This window comes from Toxorhynchites rutilus, chromosome 2, assembly GCF_029784135.1.
Source record: "Toxorhynchites rutilus septentrionalis strain SRP chromosome 2, ASM2978413v1, whole genome shotgun sequence".
Lineage (NCBI taxonomy): Eukaryota > Metazoa > Arthropoda > Insecta > Diptera > Culicidae > Toxorhynchites > Toxorhynchites rutilus.
The window spans coordinates 195,865,463-195,890,956 of NC_073745.1; the positions used below are offsets into that span (position 1 = coordinate 195,865,463).

Sequence of the window (25,494 nt, forward strand, 5' to 3'; positions counted from 1 at the left end):
CGATTTGCATGTATTTGCAATGCCGATTTCCCCAGACACCTCGGTTTAGAAGTCTGTATTAGGTAAACACATTTCAATCGGAACAAAAATGCCCCCGACTTACATGTAATCGTAATGCCAATTTCCCCACGCTTCATGGATCAGAAGTCTGTGTTAGGGAAGCACATTCCAGTCGGAACAAAAATGCTCCCGACTTACATGTATTCGCAATGCCGATTTCCTCACGCTCCTTGGATTTGAAGTCTGTGTTGGGGAAACACATTTCAATCGGAACAAAAAATACCCCCGACTTTAAAGTATTTGCAATGCCGATTTCTCTAACGCTGCTTGGTTTTGATGGCTGTGTTGGGGAAACCGTCAATCGGGCCAATCAAAACGAGTTAGTTAGGGACTTTAGATAACGCTTAACATTTTACAGTTATTCAATTGTTTATCTAATGAAAAATAACATTTTATTAATTGCGATAGAAGCGTAGACATATTCCCTATCAATTGATGCAAACATCTTTCCGATCCAGTAAGAAATGTACGAGTTATAAGCATTCGGAATCTTTCATTTTTTCCTGCATGTTCTGTGTTTAGGTTTTCATTTTACCCCCCATATACTCCGGTTAGACGTAGTCCCACGTCAAAACAGATCAGTTTAGACTCGCTAAACTATGGTTTATGTTCACATAACATATATACATAACGTTTTGTTTTTTGTGTCCCGCGTTAGACCTCTGACCATCTGGTCACTTTATTCATAATGTCTCTATCATAGAGTTCTTGGTCCTTATTAGCGGAAAACTCTAGCAATAGATTTTTACAATCTTCTCTTGATCTCAATATCTTATCTCTCCGGCAATTTTGCAATGCGAGAAAAAGATAGTAATCGCTTGGTGCCAGGTCTGGACGAGAAAATAATGAATAACTTTTTCCCCATCATAATATATACATTTGTTTGTTTTCAAAAAGTATACTTTTGTCATAGGCCTATGTCTTTGATTTCTATATAGGGGATCACTCTACGAAAAATGTAACGGTTCATTAAGAATTTTCAAACGCATATTACTCAAAATCGTCATTGCGACATATGTTGCGTTATGTACTGTGTGGACTACAGAATGCATATTAACAGCACTGCCAGCTATAAGAGCCCCCGCAGACTGCAGAATTTTGTCAGCCGATAGATCGGTCGAACGACTTAAGTGCGATTCACATACAACATCCACGTCACGTCCACGTTCCGTCACGTCACGTTACGTCAGTTATTCTACCATGCAATTTATATGAAAACATTCACATACACCGGCAACGTAACGACCCGTCAGCATACGTTCAACGAAAACTACCGGCAGGATTTGTAGAAAAGAATCATTGACGGAGACGGATGGCTCGTTGGGTTTTTGTCTGGGCTTTGTGTCTTGGCCAGTGCTTGGAAATATCAGTTTCACATCAATTTTTTCAGCTGAAATTTAAGACCACCTTTGATCATTATACTATTGTATTCGGGATATCGAAAATGAACCAACGCCAAGCCTCACAATAACAGCAAGCCACTGACAGTTGATTCATTCACTTTCGTTCATTTCCTCTTTCGCTCTGCTCTGCGTTCACGGAATGTAAACAAAAAGAAATATCTCAAGTTTTGCCATTCATTGATATTAATGCACCAGTTCATTCAATATCAACATCGTTCTCGGACACTGTCATACTGTTAAAGAAGTTTATTCACCTAACCAGGTATGCAAATTGCAAACTATAAAAGCGATGCTTCGCAGCAGTTAACATTCAGTTTTGTCTTTCTATATATGCGATTGATTTGCAAACAATAATCTACATTCATTCATCATGTCCGATTGGAGAACAGGATTCCTGTGTTTGATGGCCCGTCCGCGGGAACCGCTCTGTCTCCCAGAGTGCGAGAGGAAGAATTTGTGGTGGAGCAGTCACAACGAATGGCCATTGATATTCCGTTGAATTATACGGCTTCACAGGCGGATGTAGAACAACGAATGGCTTACTTCCGGGAATATATCGGGGTGAATCTTAAACCTGTTCCGGAGCCCTACTTCCCTAAAATTTTGAACAGTGCCACAAACAAGACCTATGCATCGAGGAATAGAAATACATCGCTAAGCGTAAGAATTTCGATATTTTTGATAAAAAATGTTCTATAAAAAAATTGATTACTGCACGTAATAGACCAGCTGATGCAGTTTAAACAATTTTGGAAATTGAAAATTAATTTATGGATGCAGTCCAATCACGAACAGTAGTTGAGGTATTAAACGTTAATCGTTAATTTGGATATATGTTTCAGTATTTCTCATTTCAGCCGGATGGTGAGCGCCTCCCTCTCGAAGATAGTAACGGTATAGACATCCTCGGAAATCTAATGGAAAATCTAGTCTACTCTATTCTATCTGTGAATATACCATACTATGGAAATATCCATTCGATGTTGCATAATTTGTTAGGATTCGCTCAAGATCCAGACATTTTGTACCTGGAAGAACCTGGGGGGATCGGTGAATTATCGACAGCGATTCGTGATCCCATTTTCTATCGACTACATCAGTTTATCGATGATCTATTCGAGCAATACAAAAAAGGGCTTACACTCGATACTAAGCAAGAACTGGGATTCCCTGGTGTAACAATTGGAGACGTTTCGGTGCAAGTTACCAATGGGAGAGTGGCAGTGAATCGTCGGCTCACGTCTGCTGACATATGGGTTTCCCGTTCGATAGGTTCATCGATAAGACGATTGTTCAGATGGAAGATTTCGTGAGAGCATTTCCCAACATGAAGCGAACGTCATCCGTGGGGAATATTTTTAACAATATGTATTAGGAACGGTACTCCTGGATTTGGATTCAAATTAAATTAAGAAAGACAAGAGGTGCAAGATTGCGTAACTAAAAATGAGTGGGTTATATCTATGATATAACCGCAAGGTTCACGTGGAACTACCTTAGCTTAGCAATCATTAGTTTGTATTGATTAAATTCTTGATTGAATGAAACAGTTTCCAAATTCAATTGAGTTCAATATATTTGCTCTGTGAGTGAAAAAAATGAACAAATGCCGTGTAAAGTCAATTCATTTATTGTGATTGATTGTTCTTCGTTACAAGTAAATTTAATGACGGACCTTTTACGTTTGGTATGATGACTAGAACAAAATATATGTACGGAAGAATTATCAAACGTTTGATGAACCAGCCTAAGGCTGAAAATCTTTCCAATAAAGACAAAAAAAAAAAATTATCAAACGATTATTTTATTTTACATTTCCCTCTGAAGTTTACATCCCAAAAGTGTACATACTTCTCGAATCTCGAATTTGCTTGAAACTGGGAAGTTCATTCGCTTCTAGTGGCTGCACGATTTTCCCAGGTTCCTAAGTTTAGAAGATCATGTTAGGACAGACATATTCCACTCTGCACAAAGGCAAGCGAGGACAAAAGTACTCGCAGTTTGCATTTATTTGCAGAGCCGATTTCCCCAGAAACCTCGGTTTTGAAGTCTGTGTTAGGGAAACACATTTCAATCGGAACAAAAATACCCCCAATTTGTATGAATTTGAAATACCGATTTCTCCAGGCACCTTGGTTTAGAAATCTCTATTAGGGAACACATTTCGGTGGGAACAAAAGCTCCCCCTTTCTTTTTCTTCTTTTTGGCTTTAAGAGGGTTTAAACTTTTCAGTTCACTCGCCTCTAGGCTCTTTCGTGTGTTTGCAATGCCGATTTCGCTGCTTGGTTTTAAAGTCTGTGTTAGGGAACATTTTTCGATGAGAACAAAAGTCCCCCTACTTTCATGTATTTGCAATGCCGATTTCCCCAAGGCTGCTTGGTTTTGATGGCTGTGTTAGGGAAACTGTAAATCGGGCCAATCAAAACGATGCAGTTAGGGCGTTTAGATAACGCCTAATATTTTACAGTTATTCAATTGTTTATCTAATGAAAAACAACATTTTGTTAGTTGCGATAGATGCGTAGAAATATTCCCTATCAAGTGATGCAAATATCTCTCCTATCCAGTACGAAATGTTCGAGCTATAAGCATTCGAAATCTTTCATTTTTTCCTGCATGTTCTGTGTTTAGGTTTTCATTTTACCCTCCATATATTCCGGTTAGACGTAGTCCCACGTCAACAAAAAGTGGATTCAGCTACAGTTGAAATAAAAATATTTGAGAAATGGCTAAAAAAATATAAATTTATTTTATTTTCATTTTACGTAGGAAAAATCGAAGCATTCGATTCTACAATGGCTCAGTTGCCACCAAGGTGGCGACATCCTTCCATTTATATAGTATTGGCAGTATCTGATCGAAGGCGTCTTTATTCAGTTTGATGATCATAATATTGGCCAGAGTCTCTTCCTTCAAGCATGTTCTCTGGTTAGAGAGCACCAGTTCCACTGATACTGACTAGAAGGAGTAGCAAATACAACCTTGGCCACTGCGTAAAGTTCAGGATGCGAACTCTTTCTTTTGATCCAATGTTTCCAAACTTCGAAGTTATGCTTCTGGCGAGGCTCGATATCCAGCGCTTTGAGCTGAAGTTTGAATGCTGATTGATTTGTGTCTATTTCAGCAGCAATTGAACCCCCGAAAAGCTCGGTGATGTAGCCATCGCTTGCATCCATGGCATCAGATGATGAAGACGTAGTAGTTGAAGAGGCAGCATTATCGTCAGTATTATTGAGTCGACATATGTGGTTCCAAGTTTCTGTGATGAAACCCTAGAATAATCGAATGCATCAGTACAATTTTGGAAATAATTTATTTTTCAATTTGGCATACGGGACAACGGGATTTTTATGTAATCGACGAACTTCGCCTATAGCAATCAATCATGCTATATAAAAATCTGAAAGCGATACGTGTGAACTCTGCAGATTTTGAGAGCATATGTACACTGGCTTGAATGCTTCTGCATAACTTTCAATAAACTCCCAGTGGCTTGAGAGATCTGTAACGAATAAAATATTGCTGGTAAATCAAAAATATTATATTTCATCAGAAAACCTGATAGTACCTAGTTCTGCAAATTGTTCAGCCAACTGTTCGAAAAACTGTTTCTGCTTCAGGAAGCTGCTTACCATTATATAAAACCGCCCCACCGCGTCTGGCACCAAGTTGGCGGGTAAGTGGCATTGTGATGACCGAAATTTGTCGTGTATTTGACGTTTTTGCATTTTTTCGCTATTTCCGTTATTTCCTTAATAGATTCATTGCTTTTATTTACTACGTCCAAAACAGCTAGCTGCAACGTGTGTGCCGCATATCTGATGAGATTTAATCGCTCTCTGAACACCTCGCACAGGCTGGCCGTAAGTGTGTCGTTTGACTCGAAATTTTTTTCGCTATCATCATCTTCTCGCAAAGACAACATGACCAATTCCTCCTTCAGTTTTCTGACGGCTGCCAACATATTAGCACCGTTATCTACTACCATTGAAAATACTTGGTCGAGGGTCATTCCGTAGCTTGTCAACGTATTCATTATTTTTTGTTTCAGTAAGTTGGCAGTCTGACTCTCTTTGATTTCAAGTATACCTATAATATGAAACTTTTCATTAACGGTTTTACATAGCTACTCAAACTAAATCTTACCCAACGTCCGAATGACAATCTCGTCGCGTATGCAATATTGAGCATTTATGCACAATACGTGGCGGTTATGGCGACTTGCGGAGTCGAGCTTAATCGAGATAAGCTTATTTTTCATCTCGTCAGCTATCGCACTTTTCACTTTTCCCGCAGCTGCTTGCAGATGATTCTTAGCTATCTTCCCATTGAATGAAATTCCTGGTCCAACAGCCTCGGACAATCGATCCAGAAGTAGTTTTGTTTCATCCCAATCGACGAACGAAATGGGAAGATTCCGGTTAGCGATCATTTTGATCACATACTCAACTAATAGTTGATGATCAACTGGAACCAGACGCTTGGGGATAAGTCGAGCTTTCTTCGCAGACGAATCGAACTCCTTCAGCAAGCCGTATTCGGTAGATAATTCCGGGTGTTGCGATCGGAAATGGCGGATGAAATTGCCAACATCCAGCTTTGGTTGACGAAGTTTGCATTCGCTAGTCGGATCGATTTTGCAAAATGCTTCCTCCCCGTCCAAGCCAATGTAGTCTTTAGCGATTTCTGTAAATGTGCGTGCAGATCTCGCTCTCTTGTTGGCATTTCCATTTGAACCACTGATTTTGGTTGCCATTTCGGAGTAACTTCAGAAATAACGGTATAAATTAACAGAATATGTCACTAAATAATCAATAAACACTATCTCAATGAAAAAATCACAAACTTGTCAGGATATTGAGAATGAACGGTCACAAAATTCCTGACAATTCAATGGCAATGAATGAAAAAAAATGAAGTCACATGACTCGAGCTTTAAAGAAAGCTCAGATACAACAGAATGAATATGAATGAACACAGTAGTAAATTTGTTTGACGTCGGATGAATGACAGCAGTATCGACAAGAGAAATGAGCGCGTTACACTGATAAAAATTTATTTTCAATATTATTTAATAAGCTCAATATTTCCAAGCCCTGGTCTCGGCTTTTGTTTTGATTTTTGCTGCATTTTTTATCCCAACATATCTCCCAGTTTCAAATTTCTCAATCAAAATCAATTCACGACTATCTGAGAAAAACTGTCTATATATTATTATTGTTAAAAAAGGGTCGGGACTACAGGTTTTAGGCATTTAAATAATATAGTTCAATGATTTTCACTGAATTTTTCTAAATTTAGGACTGATTCTAGGCATACTGATTTGAAAGAGGGCGTTGCAATTCAAAATTGTTGTAGATGGCGACACCATGAATAACATTGAATAGATCATTCGTTTGACATTTGACGTGACGGTGCTGGTGCAAGCATTGACTGCATGTGTGAATTGGTGGAGACGTTGACGGAACGTAGACGTTCTTTTCCGTAATGTTCTATGTGAATCGCACATTAATCGGTATGGAGCGATATGTACAGGGTTTTCCAACTTTAAATTCCGAAAGTAAATTGAAATAAAACACACTTAGAATTCGAATTTCGATGAAACTTTTATTTTGTTTGGTTTATGCCATTATGTGTGAAATACAACATCATTCAAATGTCCACCTAGGGCTTCCTCGCACACCTTGATCCGGAACAGGTAATTTTCGATGACTTTTCGGCACATATGGGGCGGTATCTCGGTCATAACTTCACGAATGTTGTCTTTCAAATGTTCAAGAGTTTGCGGAGAGTTGGCATAGACACGGTCTTTCGCATAACTCCACAAAAAAAAGTCTAGCGAGTTCAAATCGCATGATCTGGATGTCCAATTGGCATCACGAAAACGCGAAATTATGCGTCCCTCAAATTTCGTTCGCAATGTGGCCATGTTCGGTCGTGTTGTGTGGCACGTGGCGCCGTCCTGCTGAAACCACATATCATCCGTATCCGTATCAATTTGTGGCAAAAAAAATCGGTTAACATGCGGCTATAGCGCTCACCTTTCACAGTTACCGTCTCGCCATCCTCATTTTCAAAGAAATACGGCCCGATGACTCCACCAGACCATAATGCGCACCAAACAGTGACTTGGTGGATGCAATGGCCTCTCAACAATCACGTGTGGATTTTCTGAGCCCCATATACGGAAATTTTGGGTGTTCACATAGCCACCGAGCTCGAAATGTGCCTCGTCGCTGAAGAAAATTTGACGCGAAAATTCAGCATTTTGCTGCTGTTGTTCGTTCACCCAATCGACGTATGCCCGACGCATTCCATGGTCACCACGCTCTAATTTTTGTACCAGTTGGACTTTATATGGATGTAGGTGCAAGTCCAAATGCAAAATTCGCCACAATGATGTGTTTGACAAGCCCAATTGCTGAGCACGCCATGGAATCGAAACATTCGGGTCATCCACACTGGCAGCAACAGCAGCAATATTTTCGGCCGAACGCACATTACGATGATGCACAGGTTTCACAATATCCGCTACGGATTCAGTCACAGGAGGGTTGTGTCCGAGACACGACCGCATAATTGACGTAAGATACCGTTAGGTTATCTGTTGATTTTGAATAATTACATCGTTAAATTCTTCGATAATGATTAGGTGGACCTGAAAAGGGCCGTTTTGTTTGGTTGTTGGGTATTGTTTGTTCATTCCACCAGTGTTTAACGGGTGATGATGACAGAAGGATGATAAACAGTCGTTGGATGGTGCGTATCATATAAAGGATACCGAAGTGGAACGAGATATGATGAGAACCGCCCTCTATGATCCTAGACGAGATGCCTCTTGTGATATGTGTCACGCCATGATGTTGTAACCCTAATCAGGATCAGGGCATACGACAGCGGATTCATGAGCGGAAACAACAAAGAGGCGAGACGTTTATAGCGTTTATAACGGATATTGAGAAGTTGATAAAAATGCTCTCCAAACCCCTATCCGAGAGCAGGAAGTTTGAAGTAGTGTGGGATAACATGCGCCAACACTACCGCTCGAGACTCGCGACGATAGAGGTCAAAGACTTGCGGCATCTACTGATGCTCAACTACCGTATCGATGCGGCAGATCCGAGTCTACAAATAGGCTTCCAAGAACCGGCAAGAAGATCGGTAAATAATTTACAAATCAACGAAACCGAATACACAAGTGATGAAGCGGAGTCTATTCAAATGGTACAAATTCGACAAAACCGAGAACGTTAACCTAGCCGAACAGGAATGGGAAATAACAGAGAGAATCAAAACCATAACAGGCAAGTGGAGCAACAGGGAACAGCTACGGGATCAATAAGAAACTGTTGGAATTGCCAACAGCCCGGGCATACATGGCGAGAATGTCCGAGGCCCAAAGCAATATTTTGCTATGGGTGTGGGAGTCTAGGTCGGACAATCCGATCATGCGAGCGATGTTCCTCGACGAATGCATTTCGGAACAGAGTGAATGAATCGGGAAACTAAGAACAGGATGTATGAAAGGGAATCCTTTCGTCCTTGGTGAGTCTGAGATTCCCAATGACCGATTCAATAATTTTGACCCACTAACAGCAGTTCATCACATAGTAATAAACGCAAGAAAATGTCCACACATAAGAGTGAAAATATTTAATACAGAAATGGAGGCCCTGTTGGACTCAGGAGCAGGCGTAAGTGTGGTGAATTCATCAGAATTTTCACGGAAATATGGACTGAAAATACTTCCAGCAGCGGTACGGGTTAGCACAGCCGATGGTACGGAATATAAATGTTTAGGGTATTTTAACGTACCGTATACTTATAAAAATATTACTCGGGTCATCCCGACAATAATAGTACCACAAATAAGCAGGGAGTTAATTTTGGGGACAAATTTCTGGGAAAGTTTCGGGATACAACCAATGATTGATGTGGGGAATGGTCCAGAAAAGATTGAAACCCTCGAGATTAAACAGACTTCGCAAATCTGTTTCACGGTGGAACCAACAGTAGAGATTCCAAAAATAATGGAAAAAGAGGATGATACGCTGGATTTTCCATCATTCGATCCTCCTACAGAACCGATACCAGAAGAGATTCAAACGGAACATAATCTGACTACAGAGGAGCGGAAGAAACTGGTGGAGACGGTGAAGGAGTTTGCATTTACAGCTCCAGGAAAACTTGGCCGTACAAAATTAATAGAACATGAAATAATATTGAAAGAAGGCGCTCAACCACGAAACCAACCAGTGTACAAATGTTCTCCATACATTCAAAAGGAAATCGATGAGGAAATAGAAAGATTCAAAAGCTTAGATGCAATAGAGGAGTGCTATAGTGAGTGGACAAACCCTTTGGTTGCGGTACGGAAAGCAAACGGAAAAATTCGAGTCTGCTTGGATTCAAGAAGGATTAATGCAATGACAGTGAAGGATGCATACCCGATGCAAAACATGCAGGACATCTTCCATCGACTGGAGAATGCTAAATTCTACTCAGTAATCGATCTAAAAGACGCATACTTTCAAATCCCATTAAAAAAAGATTGTAGAAACTACACGGCTTTCCGGACGTCGAAGGGCCTTTTCCGATTTAAAGTGTGCCCCTTCGGACTCACTAACGCACCATTCACAATGTGTCGGTTAATGAACAAAGTGATCGGGTTCGATCTTCAGCCCAACGTTTTTTGTTACCTCGATGATTTGGTAGTTGCGACTAGAACACTTAGGGAACACCTCAGGTTACTCCGAGTAATAGCGGAACGGTTGAAAAGAGCAGAACTGACGATTTCATTGGAAAAATCGAAGTTTTGTCAGAAGAAAGTGATGTATTTAGGGTACTTGCTGTCGGAGCACGGAGTGTCCATCGATGAATCACGAATACAACCTATTTTAGATTATGCGAGGCCAAAAACGGCGAAAGATGTCCGCCGTCTAATGGGACTAGCGGGGTTCTATCACAAATTTATAAATAACTATAGTGAGATAACTGCACCAATAACGAACCTTCTCAAGAAGGACAAGAAAAAAATATTGTGGAATGAAGAGGCCGAAGATGCATTCAATAAGTTAAAAGCTGCACTCATCTCAGCCCCAATCCTGGGCAATCCCGATTTTTCGAAACAGTTTACAATAGAATCCGATGCCTCCGACAACGCGATCGGTGCCGCCTTAGTACAAGAGCAAGAGGGGGAAACCAGAATAATCAGTTACTTTAGCAAAAAGTTAAGTACTACCCAAAGGAAATACGCAGCGGTCGAAAAGGAATGCTTAGCGGTTCTGTTAGCGATAGACCACTTCCGCCATTATGTAGAAGGAACTAGATTTAAAATAGTAACGGATGCTCGAAGCCTTCTATGGCTATTTAAAATAGGGACTGAATCAGGGAATTCCAAATTACTGCGATGGGCTCTACGCATACAGTCGTATGACGTGGAACTCGTCTACCGGAAAGGAAAAAATAACATCACAGCGGATTGTCTATCACGCTCAATAGAGGCAATAGCTGTAATGCCACTCGATCCACAATACGGCGAGCTAATATCTCGAATCGAGACGGACCCTATTCGGTTCAAAGATTATAAAATCATAGATGGGAAAGTGTATAAGTATTGTAAGTCCAACAACACACAATCCGACCCCCGATTCGCGTGGAAATGGGTTGCTCCAGAATCGATGCGGGCTGATGTGATCCGAACGGAACACGGAAAGGCTCATTTCGGGTTTGAGAAAACGCTGGAGGCAATTAAGGAAAGACATTTTTGGCCTGGTATGGCAAGAGAAATCAAGAAATTTTGCAAAGAATGCCTACAATGCCAAACGAGCAAGGCGGTGAATGTGAATACTACACCTCCGATGGGGTCTCAGAAACCGGTGGAATACCCGTGGCAGTTCATCACATTGGATTACATTGGACCACTGCCAGCTTCGGGAAGAAATCGTAGCACCTGTCTTCTTGTGGCCACGGATGTATTTAGCAAATTCGTATTCGTGCAACCCTTCCGGGAAGCAAAGGCAGAATCGCTTGTAGAGTTTGTGGAAAATATGATTTTTCGACTGTTCGGAGTTCCAGAAATTGTACTCACGGATAACGGTACACAATTCCTTTCAAAAATATTCCGCCAGCTACTAGCCAAGTACAATGTTAATCATTGGTTAACACCGGCCTACCACCCCCAAGTCAATAACACCGAAAGAGTCAACCGAGTGGTGACCACAGCGATACGAGCCACGCTGAAAAAAGATCATAAACATTGGACTGATAATTTACAGGAAATTGCCAGTGCAATAAGAAATGCAGTACATGATTCTACGAAATATAGTCCCTACTTCATCGTGTTTGGACGAAACCAAATCTCAGATGGGCGAGAATATTCAATTATTCGAGATAACCACCAAACGAAAGACGACAATCAAGATTTGTCGGAAAAACGTAAAGAACTGTTCAAAGAGGTGAAGGATAACTTGGCAAAAGCATACACCAGGCACGAAAAATGCTACAATCTTCGCTCAAACATAAACTGTCCACGATATGTTGTCGGAGAAAAGATTTTGAAGAAAACGTTCGATTTATCTGACAAAGGCAAAGGATTCTGTAAGAAACTTGCTCCTAAGTATGAACCTTGCGTTGTGAGGAAAGTCCTTGGTTCCCACTCCTACGAGCTAGAGGATCACGCTGGGAAACGCATTGGTGTATTTTTCGCAAACCAGCTTAAGAAATTGAACGTTTCTTCAGATTGGTCAAAAACCTGAGTTCTGCAATAGGTTTTCAAGCTATGTATCTTTTTTTGAAGAGACAAAAAAAATAACAAAAAATACCTACGGGGAAATTAACATTGAATCCCAACGATTGAGGAATCGTCAATTTTTTAGACGATTGCCTGAAATGCTAGGTTGAGAGCTCGCGATGACTTCAAATTAAGTAGCGGAGTTCATGAAGAAAATGAATGAATCGGAGCTATGACCTGTACAAAGTAGTGGTCATGTCACCGCGAAGCCTAAAGCGAGCCCCGATGATGACTTCTTGAACATCAGTAGTGAGCACCGTAAAGAAAAGAGGAAGGGAGCGCCTTAGCACTTAGAGCAGTCTGAAGGAGAAGCGACTAGAGTCCCGTTCGGTTGGTTGATTCCAGAAAACAAGCTATGAAACCGAAGTGACGAAGAAATCCCAACGAGAAACGAGAAAAGAACGAGTCGAGTTTGACCTTCGGAACCGAGAATGGGAAAAATCAACTCGGATTGTAGATAAAATTGTAAATATTAGTATTAGATTAGTAGTTTAGTAAATCCTAGTTCCCTATCACTTAGTTTCTAGTATTAGTATTAAATATAGTTAGGTTAGTTTGTTAATTAAATAATTTTAATCACTCACGATTTTTCCTTTGTTCATCTTTTAATTTATACTCGATTCCGTTCTTTGTAGTTGTTGTTTCTGTAGTGTTGTTGTTTTCGAAGAAATTCGTAGTTTATTAAGGGTTCAACTATTTTGGTAGTCATCTCTAGTTCCTAAAATAATGGCAGAAATTAGTATTTAGTTATAAATTTTATACTTAATGTTTCATAGTTATCGTTGTGATTCCTCCGTCCGGTTTTGTCAGTAGTCCTCCAGCTCGTATCCTATCCAGTTCCTTCCCTTGAGATTATTCCGTGTTCTTACTTATGTCCTTCCAGCCATCCTATCCAATCCGCACAATCCTCGTATTTAGTCAAATATTGTATCCGCTTCCTGTATTTTTTTTCTTTCCTGTATTGTTTTTCCAGTGTGTCATCAGCAATCATCATGTCCGATTTATTTGTAGTTTCCTTGTTTTTGCTGCGATTACTGTTCCATCGGTTGTCCTGATTCCTGATTCTAGTATTAGTGTTCGTCTAGTGATTGTCCTCCCGATCCTGCTCCATCTTTGTCAGATTCGAATGGGTTTTATCCTTTCGTCTGAGTCTGCTTATTAATTGGATTGTTTATCGCGTTCGGTCGGTGATGCTGCTTGTTGTCGAACCAAACCTGGGGAAGAAACAAAGAGAAAAAAAAAGACGGGTGGGTAATGTCGGGGACATAACCGGAGTGACGTAGGACTGTACAAAGGGGACAGCTTTTGTTAAATATATATTTTAAATATATTGTTTTATTTTCTTCTCCTACGTGAATACCTACCTATCTACCTGAAAAATGGATTAGTTTACTGTTTACTCTTTATGAATATGTTGATGGTTCTGAAAAGAACCTTTGGTGTTGTGTTTTTGTTATCACTCGATATTCCCATCTTGTTCGGTTAAACCTTCCTGTTTAGCTATTGCGTTTGCCACTCGCCACAGCTTTCACAGTTGGAAAATTTCTTCCCATCCAGCTTGTGACATGTTGTTCAGAAAATTACATTTAATGCGACGTGTCGGAGAAACACTTTGCCACTCACTTAAACTAATTGTTGTCTTGATGAGCGCCGAACCGAAGCTGCTCTGTTCTTGATGCGGGGTTTCTGATTGTCGTGAGCAGCTTTGCAAGCCAACTCGAGCACTCCGACGGCCGAAACTCTATAATCGCTGTTAGGTATACTGGTGCTCCGGCAACAATCCGTTCGGCCTGGTTATCCTTGCGGAGCAATCAGTGAATGCGACCAACAGGGAACTGGAGACCTGCACGGTTCGAGTGAGACTTTGCCTTTCCCTTAACTTGTCCTCCTTTTTACGTCCACGATGCCGATGCCGTACAACCACACGGGTTTACGGTTTGAAATAAAATAAAATATTTTTTGGGGTCCGCGTGTTTTATACTCTAGCGGTACACACTCACAGGATAGAGACAAATCGGCAGACTCAGCCAGAGGGGCGAGACCAACGAGACGAACGAATGAGCGTTAAAAGGGAGCGATGGCAAAAAAATACATTCATTACGATTAGTTCGCTCGTTGGATTCACATGCAGGCTAAAAAGGGTCCTTTTCAGGATCACAAAATTATCTTCAATCTAAAGAGTTTATTGTTTTGTTATCACTCGATATTCCCATCTTGTTCGGCTAAACCTTCCTGTTTAGCGATTTGTTGCCACTCGCCACAGCTTTCACAGTTGGAAAATTTCATCCCATCAAGCTTAGTGACATGTTGTACAGTAAATTACATTCAATGCGACGTGCCGAAGCGCCACTCAGTGTCGCATTGGAGGCGATTTTAACCTGTAATTAAATATTTGCGATGACAGTGGTACAGTGTCGACTTTCAATGTGGGGTCATAATTTGGATCTCTATGTTTACAAAAATGTCCAACTAAATAAGTCGCATTACAGGTCCGTCCAATTAGCTAAATGTCGAACTAATTGTAAATTACTGTTCTTTCAATCTGGAAACAATTTAAGAATTGGTGAAAATTGAATAATCAGGAAAGTCCCCAACTATCAATAAGCTCAGAACAACTGCCAAATTCACATACTCATCAGATCCTGGCAAACAAATGATGAAAAAATCAATTTGTGTTTTATTATTATTTTGGATAACGTTTTAGAAAGCATTGAACTAAACTCTTTTTTGAAAGGTTTAATGGCCCTGAAAAGCGCCTTGTTTTATGGAATGGTTCCAATTTAGAAAACTTAGTACTCGTGGTTTTGAAAAAAAAACCATTTCGAACGCCCTCGATGCCGCCTTGTTCTGGATTTGCCACCAAAGCAGTTTGTATAAAGAACAAACTTTTTTTTTCTGCTCCCTGATGCCGTGTTGCGATTGCGTTTGCCACTCGCCACTCGCTGCAACTGCCTGTTGTTTTGATGTCCACCGAACCGAATGTGTTCTGTTCCGAATGCGGGTTTTCTTATCGTCGCGAGCAGCTTTGCCAGCTAACTCGATCACTTCGGCGGCCGAAACTATATAACGCCGGCTAGGTGGACTGGTGCACTGGTACTAACGCGCTCGGCCTAGCTACCCTTGCGGGGAACTCCAGATCAACACGGTTGGAGCGGGATTTTGCCTTTCCCTTCACTTTTCCTCCTTTACCATGTCCAGACATGGCTGCTTGGGTTGGTTTGTTGATGTGTTGTGATACGAACCGATGTGGTGTACGGTTTGAATGAGAATGATCGTTACGGCAGCGGAGCGGGGATTTTTAAGCTGACTGGCTGGTAGAGAATTACGCATGTGTGAGACTGCGACCAATGTTTCGTTCATTTTTTTCTTTTTCCTTTCCAATCGTGCTTCATTCTATTTCGCTGCTGCTCTGGTTGCCCCTTTTGGTCGGTACGATTTGAGGAGCACAAAATGGACCAATCAAAAATGGGCACATAGTGCATTTGGACAATGCTTGATATTTCACAGTTATTCAATTATTTATCTCAAGAAAAATGAAATGTTATTCGTTATGATAGATGCGTAGATATATTTCCTATCAATTGATGCAAAAACTTTTGCGATCTATTGAGAAATGCTCGAGTTATAAGCGCTCCAAATCTTGCATTTTCTCCTACTTGTTCAGTGCCTAGATTTCCATTTCACCCCCTATATCTTCCGGTTAGACGTAGTCCTACGTCAAAACTTCACATCCAATAATTGGAACGATATGTAATTTATACTTCCCTTGTTTTCGGTGATGCTTCCAGTCCTCGCCGCATTCCAAATATCCGTTTTACGGAATCATCCGTGGGGAAATTATAAAATAAATACTCACGACACTGCAAAATCAACGCACTGGTTTGTTTACATTTCAAATACTGATTAGTTGGCAATGGAGTGAGTGAATTGTGTGAGTGTATTGAATGAACGAATGAATTTTTGTCGCTTTTATGCAAGGGGTGAGTGAATGTTTAATTGATTGATTGATATATTTGGTGATTTTTTTGGAATTTTTATTTGTTTTTTTTTGTGTCATTTTAGCGTTGGCATGAGCCATCGGTAGAAAATGACCGGGAAAAGAATTTAAGATTTTTCTTCGACCGGATGCTTGCAATCTTTGGTTATGTCCGAGGTAGCGTCCGTGTGCGAAGAAAAATCGGTTTAATTTAAGGTGATTATTGTTTCATTCCTTAATTTCTCGGATATAGTTCTGGGGTCGGAATGACGATACTCACCAGGTTACTTTTTCGACGGAGGTCGATAGTCAAGTTATTTGTACATCCTCAGTGTAACTTCTACCAATGAGAAGTGGAAGATGTATAGTTTATTTATAGTTTGGTTAAATCTAAGTATGTTTTTCTTCATTCAGATGTGAATAAGTTTGCCAACTAATAGTAGTTCTTAAAAGATTAAACGAATTGTATTCTTCAGTTGTTCAGTTCAGTAAATCTCCATAATACCACTTTTTTTCGGTGGGCGTTAGGAGTCTACTTTTGCTGAATATTCACACAACATTTCGCTGGAGACCGGAGCGGTGAAGCGTTGATGGTCAGTTACAGAAAGATCCACAGATCTGATACTGGAAATAGAGGAAGAGTCAGATTCTGACGATGACAACATATGACCCCGATAATGTTCGTGAACAATTTAGTAGAAGGAAGACTTCAGTTTCGCCTTCGAAAATTTAGCAGGGAATGATGTAGCGCTGCACTGATTTTAGTATTGTTGAGCCCCTCGTTTCTACGAGTATGAACGTCAGTTTCAACACAACTCCCGTGTGTAGAATCTGAGTGTCTTTTCATATGTGTATGTTTCGGATGAACTGCAAAGCGAATGCTTTTCCCCTTTCCGATTTCACTGCTAGTTATAATTGAGTGCCAGATGTAACTCGACGGCTCAATTTAGCCAAGACACGTCTCAGAAAAATGTCTTAGACACTCGTGTGAGTTTTTTCTAAGAAATTCACGTTTCCTTAACCGGGAGAGTTTTTGGCGGGTTTTCTTGGTATTTGAATTCGGAATCCGGCGAGCGACTCGATTTAATCTGCGCTCGGGAGATTAAAGATAATCGCCCGAAAATGTTTGAAAAGTGGACAGATGTAGGCAAGGGGGTTGAGGGTAAGACTACGTATTATTAATATCGTTAATAATTGCGTAGTTTCGGTCCTTTTGATCATTGCGCTGATCTGAGGACTTCGAAGAAATATTCTTCCATTTCAACTTGGCCCGTGGAAGAGGCAGCAGTGTGTAGTTCCGTTTTTGAAATCGCGAGTAGTTCAAAAGGTAGTTGGTACTTTTCACGCCATAGTTAGTGTAGCTCATTTGTGTTTTTTTTTTCTTTGTTTGTTCTTTTTCTTTTGTTTTTTAGTGAGCGCAGTTAGCTCAATTTTAAATTTAAAATTTACTCCTCCAGTGCGTAAAAGTTAAAATTTAATTGGAGGTAAGCATTGGCTTTTTTTTTGCAAAATGTGGCTTTATGGTAAATGGCTTGTGTGTGCGCTTTTTTATGTGTTGTTTCTAGGTGGCACCTCTTCTGACCCCACGGCTACGTTGGAATTGGCCCTCTCCGTCAACACGAGGGCCCCAGCAAAATTCTCGCGCTCCCGGCGGCTCGTCATCAGCGGAAGTTCATCGCTCTTCGCCGCCGTACCACGTAAATCCATGGTAGTGAGTACCCATTTTTATTTTCCTTTTAACATGCGCATGTAGGGAAATAATACACAACACGCTAATAAATGAGAGGTGCGCTATAGAGCGCAAGAACAGAAGCAACACCACACAAAAGTACACACACAATAGCCATTGAATGTGAGTGAATGGAGAAGCCATAGCAGTATGACTAGGAAGTCAACCGCCATTACCAAATCTATTTAAATGTGCCTTTAGTGTAGCGAGCTAATTGCTATGTCTGCAAAAATGTTTTGATGTTCGATTCTGGAGTTAGATTAAATTTTTCTGTTATGATATAAATGAGTTGAATTAGTTTTTTTGTCGTCACGCTGTTTTCCTGTAATAAATGTTGAGTTGAATATTTTATAGTCTGAGTTATTTACTGGCTAGCGGTGTGCCCTAAGTACCGGCAACTGATTTTTTTGTTGTTGTAAAGGTTTTTAGTCTGCAAAGAGACTCCTTTTTGTTGCAGTTCGTTGAACATCCACTCCTACGCTCCGAAGCGAGCTTCGTTGTGGACAATATTTTCGCTAATTGGTCCAGTGAGGAAAATTTGCCGGAATTTGTGGTCTGGGGATCGGCCCACGCACTCTCGGGCTTTAATCTTGTCCTCTGGACAAGCGGTGTTCGGGTTCACTTTACAACGCAGATCAAATTGAGAAACAAACCGGGTTTTGGGGGAAGAAAGAAAAACCCGCCCTGGGAGTTCGATTGTCATTGGCCGGGCAACCAAAAACATGGCGGTTGGCCTCCCTTACGGGAGTGGCGCTTAAGCCAACTGCTTGACTGCGCAGAGTCCCGGTTAGGAAGGACTCACACGCCTAGAAGGCGTGTCGGGTTGCAAAATAAAGAAAAAAAAAATCACCAATGTAATATAAGATAATTATTAATACCGAACACAATTATCAATTTTTCTTATCAGTAAAAACATGTTACAAATATATTTTCGCTATACATGTTAAAAACATGTATAGCGAAAATATATTTGAAATGGGAAAGGTAATTTGCTTTTATAATTTTTACTTTCTGATTGTTTATTCAACCCAATGCGAATTTTAATTGGACTAACAATACCTAATACTATATGTACTATATGTAGTGAGACTCTATGTTGTACGGGAAAGGGTTAACACAACGGCTATCGTATACAATTTACACCTACCCTTGTGCTAAATTTTTCACAATACACGATCGGACATTGATATGTAGTTTCATGAAGCAACCAACAAAAAAATTTAAATTTTATTTGCTAGAATTATTCGTATCACTCTTCTTACTTGCAATATAAAAATGCTCCCGACTTTCATGTATTTGCAATGCAGATTTCCATCAGGCAGCTTGGTTTTGATGTCTCTGTTTGGGAACACATCTCGGTGGGAGCAAAAGCTCCCCCTACTTTCATGTATTTGCAATGCCGATTTCCTCTAGGCAGCTTGGTTTTGATGTCTCTGTTAGGGAACCACCACATGTGTCGTCAATTTCGACCAATCAGAAGTGGGTATTTCCGTTAGGATGGGGGTTGAGATTTTTCAATTGTTTGATAGTTAGTTTAATGATATATATTATTTTATTCAATATAAAAAAATGAGTGGGTTATATCTATGATATAACCGCAAGGTTGACGTTGACGTTCCCCACGCTCCATGGATTTGAAGTCTGTGTTAGGGAAACACATTCCAGTCGGAACAAAAATACCCCCGACTTGCATGAATTTGAAATACCGATTTCTCCAGGCACCTTGGTTTAGAAATCTCTATTAGGGAACACATTTCGGTTTGATGGCTGTGTTAGGGAAACCGTAAATCGGGCCAATCAAAACGATGCAGTTAGGGCGTTTAGATAACGCCTAATATTTTACAGTTATTCAATTGTTTATCTAATGGAAAACAACATTTTGTTAGTTGCGATAGATGCGTAGAAATATTCCCTATCAAGTGATGCAAACATCTCTCCTATCCAGTACGAAATGTTCGAGCTATAAGCATTCGAAATCTTTCATTTTTTTCCTGCATGTTCTGTGTTTAGGTTTTCATTTTACCATATATTCCGGTTAGACGTAGTCCCACGTCAAAATTGTTATGGAGTGCCGAAATCGATTGACGCAATTTCATCAATCCATCATGAAATGACTGATCAATAAGCGTTTGAAATTGGACAATTTTCGCGATGTGCTCGATTCACGATTTTCAATTTGTACCCCAATATGTTCCCGAAAGACGTAATCCTACGTCAAAAACGATTTTTTTCTTCATATTGCTGAAGTTTCGACATTCAAAAATGTACCCTGGGAAGAATTTTTTGAAAGTCCCATTAGTATTCGTGATACAGCCATTTCAGTGATGCGGTATGTAATCTAAAACGGCTCTGATACTAAACATCCACCGCGTGCTACTCGGAACTTGTTTTTTCAAATTGGCGGCACAATATCTCAAGTTCTACTGATCCAATTCGTTCCGAATTTGTGAATAAATGTGAATAAATCTTTATACATCTCTCTATCGCATGAACTAATAGATATACTAATTTCCCTTTTTTACTATTTTTTTTATCCCATCTGTTTATCTACATCATTTAGCCATTCAGCTGTAGCAGAGCCGAATTTATCGAGTACATTTTTCTTTCTTTCTCATGTTGTATATTACACAATAGCCGTTTAGGCCTAAGAGTATTTAAATCTTATCGATACACATTTTTATCTATTACACAATAGCCATTTAGGCATAAGGGTATTCCTATTCTATCGATACAGAACACATGTCGCCTTTTTCGGCGTAAGAATATTCCTATTGTTCGAATGTTAACAGTTGGACTATATACACAACGGTACTGTTGATATGAGGCTTCCATTGTTGTGTTATAAATATTACCAATTAACATTATAACAATATGGTTATGATTTTATTATTTTTCCACATATCATATAGTTACATGTAGTTGCTTATTCTATCAAATTCCTTTTAAAAATCCTATTCAATTTGAACGAGGAAAGTGTCACCTATATCTGGGACGACGGGACGACGAACGTGTTAAAGCGAGACAAATAATGTTTTAGATTGAAATGGCGGTAGTAAAAGAATACATGTACAAACGGAAACTGAAACGGAAACAGAAACGGAAGCGAAAACAGAAGCGGAAACGGAAACGGAAATAAATGCTGCGACAACGGTGGTTCTTGGATTCAAATCTCAACGCTCAACGCATTTTCCGTACAGTCCAAAAATCCTTTTCTTTCTTTTTTTAAGCAGTGAAAATACTAAGCGACGCCAAACGCTAGAATGAAGGAAGCTGGAAAAAAGTAATCATACAACCAAATTGTCAGCGTAGGGACACCTTTCATTTGACACTACTAAAAATTCGGTAGGTAGCGCCCTTTTCGAGATCCAAGAGGTGATCGGTTCAGGATCACCGGTCGGAATAGGGCAACATTCCACTATATTTCATAGGACAGATAATTTCGCAATAGTTTATGAAATAATTCGTCGCAATTTGACCTCGCCGCAATCGGCGTTATTCAGTGGCACAGTTTCACAAAATATTATTGCTCTTTGGTTGTTTTGCAATCGTACTGCCGTTTGGATGCTCTGTTATATTTTCAAGGAATTCTCACAGAAATTTGCATAGTTTTGTTGCTGAACTACTGTTGCTAATCTGTATCGAAGCTTAATATTTCTGTCCCAGTTTATTCGCCTCTGTAGGTGACTTAGCGCCATGTGGTACCTAATGAAAGCGATACACGGCTTTTGAGGTTTTCATTAGATTTGTTTCGTTGAGCCATTGAACATAATTTATTTTATTTTAAATGCTTCCACATTTTATGATCGCTGAGTAGAGAAACCATTCATTTCATCCCGAATGACTTATTATTTACTAAAACGCCACATCCATAGTGTTGCTTTTTCTATGGATGTAGCCGGCGTAATTAGCATACTGGCATTCTAGAAACATAAATCTGTAGAGATGAATAAGCAAAAACATATCAGGGTTTTGGTTTCGGTTGATTTTTATACAGCATGGGTATACTTAATTCACCATTTTAGCGGTCGATTGACACATATTTCTCCTAGCTAATTTATTGTATCTTCGCGCCAGCTGTTGATGAAACACTATCAAAAAAAACTTGTTTTCGAGAAACACCTTCGCAAGTAGACAAGTTTCGCCAAAATGTGGCTGCAAAACGAGAGGAAGATAACACAAAATCAAAAAGACTGTTCGATACAACACTCAGTCGAAAATAGCCTTTGAGTCAGTAGCCAGTAGTGATGCTGCGTGAGTTTAAAATTAAATTCCCGATTTGGGGAAAATGCAAATATGCATAAAGTTCAACCGACGCTAGGGATGTGCGATGTGTTGGGAATGTGTAAGCATGGAACAGGAATAAATGTGTTATTTGAGGAATAGAAACACTGAATGGTTAGAACCGGTGAGATAACAATTGCGGGAAGCAACATATCACAGAGTCGAGCCTTCTTCAGAAACAAAATCTGAACTTCTGAACACAGCTGACCGGATGATTTCATTCACAGAAGATATTGAATGATAAATATGGATTATTGAGTGATCTGTGCAAGATGTGCTTTCGTTTGTGTCTTTAGATATGTTACAGTGATCAGGTTTATCATCGTATGTTGATGATCGTTACCCAAAATTTGTATATTCGGGTGACATTGACCGTGGAAAGCGAAACGTACAAACGTCGAGACCTATCCACACTATTGAAAAGTTGCAGAACAGTAAAAACTGAAGACGTTGCATCATGTATCGGAAACGTATTAACTATATTGGATGTAAGTTATATCAAGATAAATAGTTCAGGATTCAAGAAGGCATTCCATTCTCGTGGATCAGTTTCTGGCAATATTTTCAAATAAACGGTCGGTTGTCCGAAAAGATTCTGTTGATTATTAGGACAAATCAAAAGCATAATGTTTGTGAAAGATATAGATTTTTTGAACAGTATGTGCACCGTTTTGTTCCAATTATTGCCATGATATGCTTATGAAAGGTGGTTCCAGATATCGGTAGTGAATCTGATGATAGTCAATGGCGACGATAACTACAGAACATCGCGTACTAATTCCAATCCTCGACCTTAGATTTAATGACTTAAAATTAATGTTATTCCCAAACATATATTTTTTATTCCTAGGTTGTATACTAACAACAATACTATCCGTATTCTGCATATCGCATGCAAAAGAAATAAGTAACCCCATAATGCTGAACCGCGATTTGATTCAAATGTTGGAAAACGGTGGCTCCGATACGCGCCAACCTTCGCGTATTTTTCTACCACCAAAATTTTACTCCCCGAGTGCCTTCGGCGGTGGGCCGCACGATGGAATTTCTGAAGAGGATTTTGGCAAAAATCTTAAACGTTGGATGGAGTTAGTTTACGATGACGGCCTTTTTAACCGTAAACCATCAACATCATCGCCATCGAGATTCACGCAGCCACCCACAGCCACCACCTCACAGCCCTCACGACCCAACTCAATTTCGTATTCTGATGGCGAGGTCGGAAATCGCAAAAAAGGAAGCGAAGTATTAGAGAAAAAATCTGCAATAAATTTCAAATCGTCCTTACCGTCGTCGTTAGCACCTTCTGATTCTGCTCGGGCGCCATTCGCGTCAATCGCAGCAGATCAGACTGCGAGTGAGAGACACAACCCCAGCAAACGGTACGTAGCTTCATAGCCGGAAATTTAATTAAATCTTTTTCATCTTACTTACACATCCATCAATACGCGAGAGGTGCAACTCCTCGATAACTATGTCCTGACGGTATTAATTTTTGCTCTTCCTTTATCCATGCTCTCGGACAGTACGGATGGATCTACAATATCCTACAACCTTCGCTCGGCACTGCCTGGAGAGCCAGATGTTGACTATCCGATTCTCGGGCGGATTCCAGAAACCGGCTTCAAGTGCCACCAAAGGCAGGATGGTAAGTTGGGTGATAATAGAAGTGTAATGATGCGCTGATGTTTTTTTGTTTGTTTGTGTTTGATCACCTCGGACATTTTGGGCCTTCGTGAAAACTGTTCGTTTAGTAGGCTATATATACAAGATCCAGTTTTACTATGCATTTGTATGTGTTATGTACACAAATGATAGTTTTAGTAGCTTTGAATCATTCTCTCCAATTATTTTTCTACAGCTCTTAGTTACTCTTTAACAAGGTCGTGTAAATACATTATTACAAAAAAAAACCTCTGTAAAGTAAATTGTGTTTTACGACTTGCTATGTGTACTTGGTCCACTATGATTAAACAAATTGATAATGATATCATATAATTTTTTCAGTGCGTAATCGACGTGGATTTTAAACTATGGTATTTTACTTACCACAAATAATTGATTAGTATGTTATATCAAGTACAATTCTCGATTTTCTGAAAAAAATAGTTCCAACGAAAAACGAGATAGCGTGATTTTGAAAAAAGGGTACTTGCAGTCAATGAAAGATCATGGTTGAATTTTATATCGACCATGAAAAGTTTAGTAATTATAATTTTTTACTCACTGGTACTTGTTTCATTCTGTCTGAACAAGATATAATAATATATCCAATCAACTTTTCAATAACTATGAATTGTCTGAAAAGCATATACAATGTATTTCAATACGAGTTACTGTTCCGTGTTCATTGGAGGACAAAGGGAAGAATTTCATGATGCGAAGAAATCCAATATTCGCTCTCTAATCGCTATGTCGTCTGCATTTGGTCCACCTTGACTGCATACTATTATAAGTTTTTGCTGATCAGTCAAAATAAATTTTTTCCCCTTACCCGACTATCTGCAACACAAGTGTGATCTGATCTGATCTTAATTTCACAGAAGATTATATTTTAGTTAACGATCCCACGAACAAAATTCCATTTTTATCTAAGGTAAATGATTTTGGTTTGTCCAGTCAAAAATATGATCATGGTTTGTCCACTTTTTTGAATGCTCTAGTTCAGCGCATCTGTGTCAAATTAGGTATTCGAATATTTCAAAACATATAAATTATATTGTCTTCTTCATGATTAACAGTAGTTTTATAGTATACTAGCTGACCCGGCAATCTTCGTCCCGCCCAAAATTTATTTTTCGTTATTACATCCACGATTTCTTACTAAGCGCACGTTCATGGGCTCAATCGCAGAACTGTTCATTAATTGATCTTCTAATCTATCCTCCAAAATTATTTTTTACTATAAAATTTCGGTACTATTACCAAAACTCGACATTAAAATATCAGATTATTTTCAGACACAATTCTTGTGTAAGATTTTTCATCCACTTGCAAATAACATGTTTCTCCGTTACAAGGAATAAATGTTTGATACAGAAAATATGATAGAATGAAGACAGCCCTAAATGGGACAATTCTTTTCTCGAGTTTTGCTCTTATCAACACATCCGGCGATCCATTTTTATTTATATAGATAGAAGACGATATAGGAGTGCGTTTCATCACATTAAAATTCATTTTTACTTTCGAACGAAGATCAATTCCGCAGCCGCAAACATCAAATAGACTAACAACGCTTGTCAATATGTAA

The 25,494-nt window shown here is 39.6% G+C and overlaps 3 protein-coding genes across 4 annotated transcripts in view; 2 read left to right on the top strand and 1 right to left on the bottom strand.

The window, feature by feature from the left end:
- Nucleotides 1-25,494, top strand: part of LOC129770923 (uncharacterized) — a 227,966-nt gene that overhangs the window by 157,744 nt on the left and 44,728 nt on the right. Inside the window, exons 1-3 of one of the 2 annotated variants that reach the window (XM_055774122.1) lie at nucleotides 22,194-22,729; nucleotides 23,092-23,623; nucleotides 23,768-23,889. In XM_055774122.1, the coding sequence (XP_055630097.1) occupies nucleotides 22,699-22,729; nucleotides 23,092-23,623; nucleotides 23,768-23,889 (685 nt within the window). In that variant the 5' untranslated portion in view covers nucleotides 22,194-22,698. Of the gene's footprint in view, nucleotides 1-22,193; nucleotides 22,730-23,091; nucleotides 23,624-23,767; nucleotides 23,890-25,494 lie in introns of those variants that run through there. The other variant, XM_055774123.1, reaches the window with a different exon arrangement.
- On the top strand, nucleotides 1,605-3,231 carry LOC129770928 (phenoloxidase 8-like). Its single transcript, XM_055774127.1, has 3 exons — nucleotides 1,605-1,725; nucleotides 1,853-2,123; nucleotides 2,306-3,231. Exons 2-3 carry the CDS (start codon nucleotides 1,941-1,943, stop codon nucleotides 2,774-2,776), a joined length of 654 nt encoding a protein of 217 aa, XP_055630102.1. The 5' UTR covers nucleotides 1,605-1,725; nucleotides 1,853-1,940; the 3' UTR covers nucleotides 2,777-3,231.
- Nucleotides 5,256-6,424, bottom strand: LOC129766573 (uncharacterized). Its single transcript, XM_055767147.1, has 3 exons — nucleotides 5,610-6,424; nucleotides 5,318-5,552; nucleotides 5,256-5,259 (listed from the first exon to the last, which is right to left on the bottom strand). Exons 1-3 carry the CDS (start codon nucleotides 6,217-6,219, stop codon nucleotides 5,256-5,258), a joined length of 849 nt encoding a protein of 282 aa, XP_055623122.1. The 5' UTR covers nucleotides 6,220-6,424.

Excerpts from the sequence above, each read along its gene's own strand:
- LOC129770928 (XM_055774127.1), top strand. The coding sequence starts at position 1,941 with ATGGCCATTGATATTCCGTTGAATTATACGGCTTCACAGGCGGATGTA. Across the intron at positions 2,124-2,305 it reads ATAGAAATACATCGCTAAGC|TATTTCTCATTTCAGCCGGA; the intron begins GTAAGAATTTCG and ends TATATGTTTCAG.
- LOC129766573 (XM_055767147.1), bottom strand. The coding sequence starts at position 6,219 with ATGGCAACCAAAATCAGTGGTTCAAATGGAAATGCCAACAAGAGAGCG. Across the intron at positions 5,553-5,609 it reads GATTGTCATTCGGACGTTGG|GTATACTTGAAATCAAAGAG; the intron begins GTAAGATTTAGT and ends TTCATATTATAG.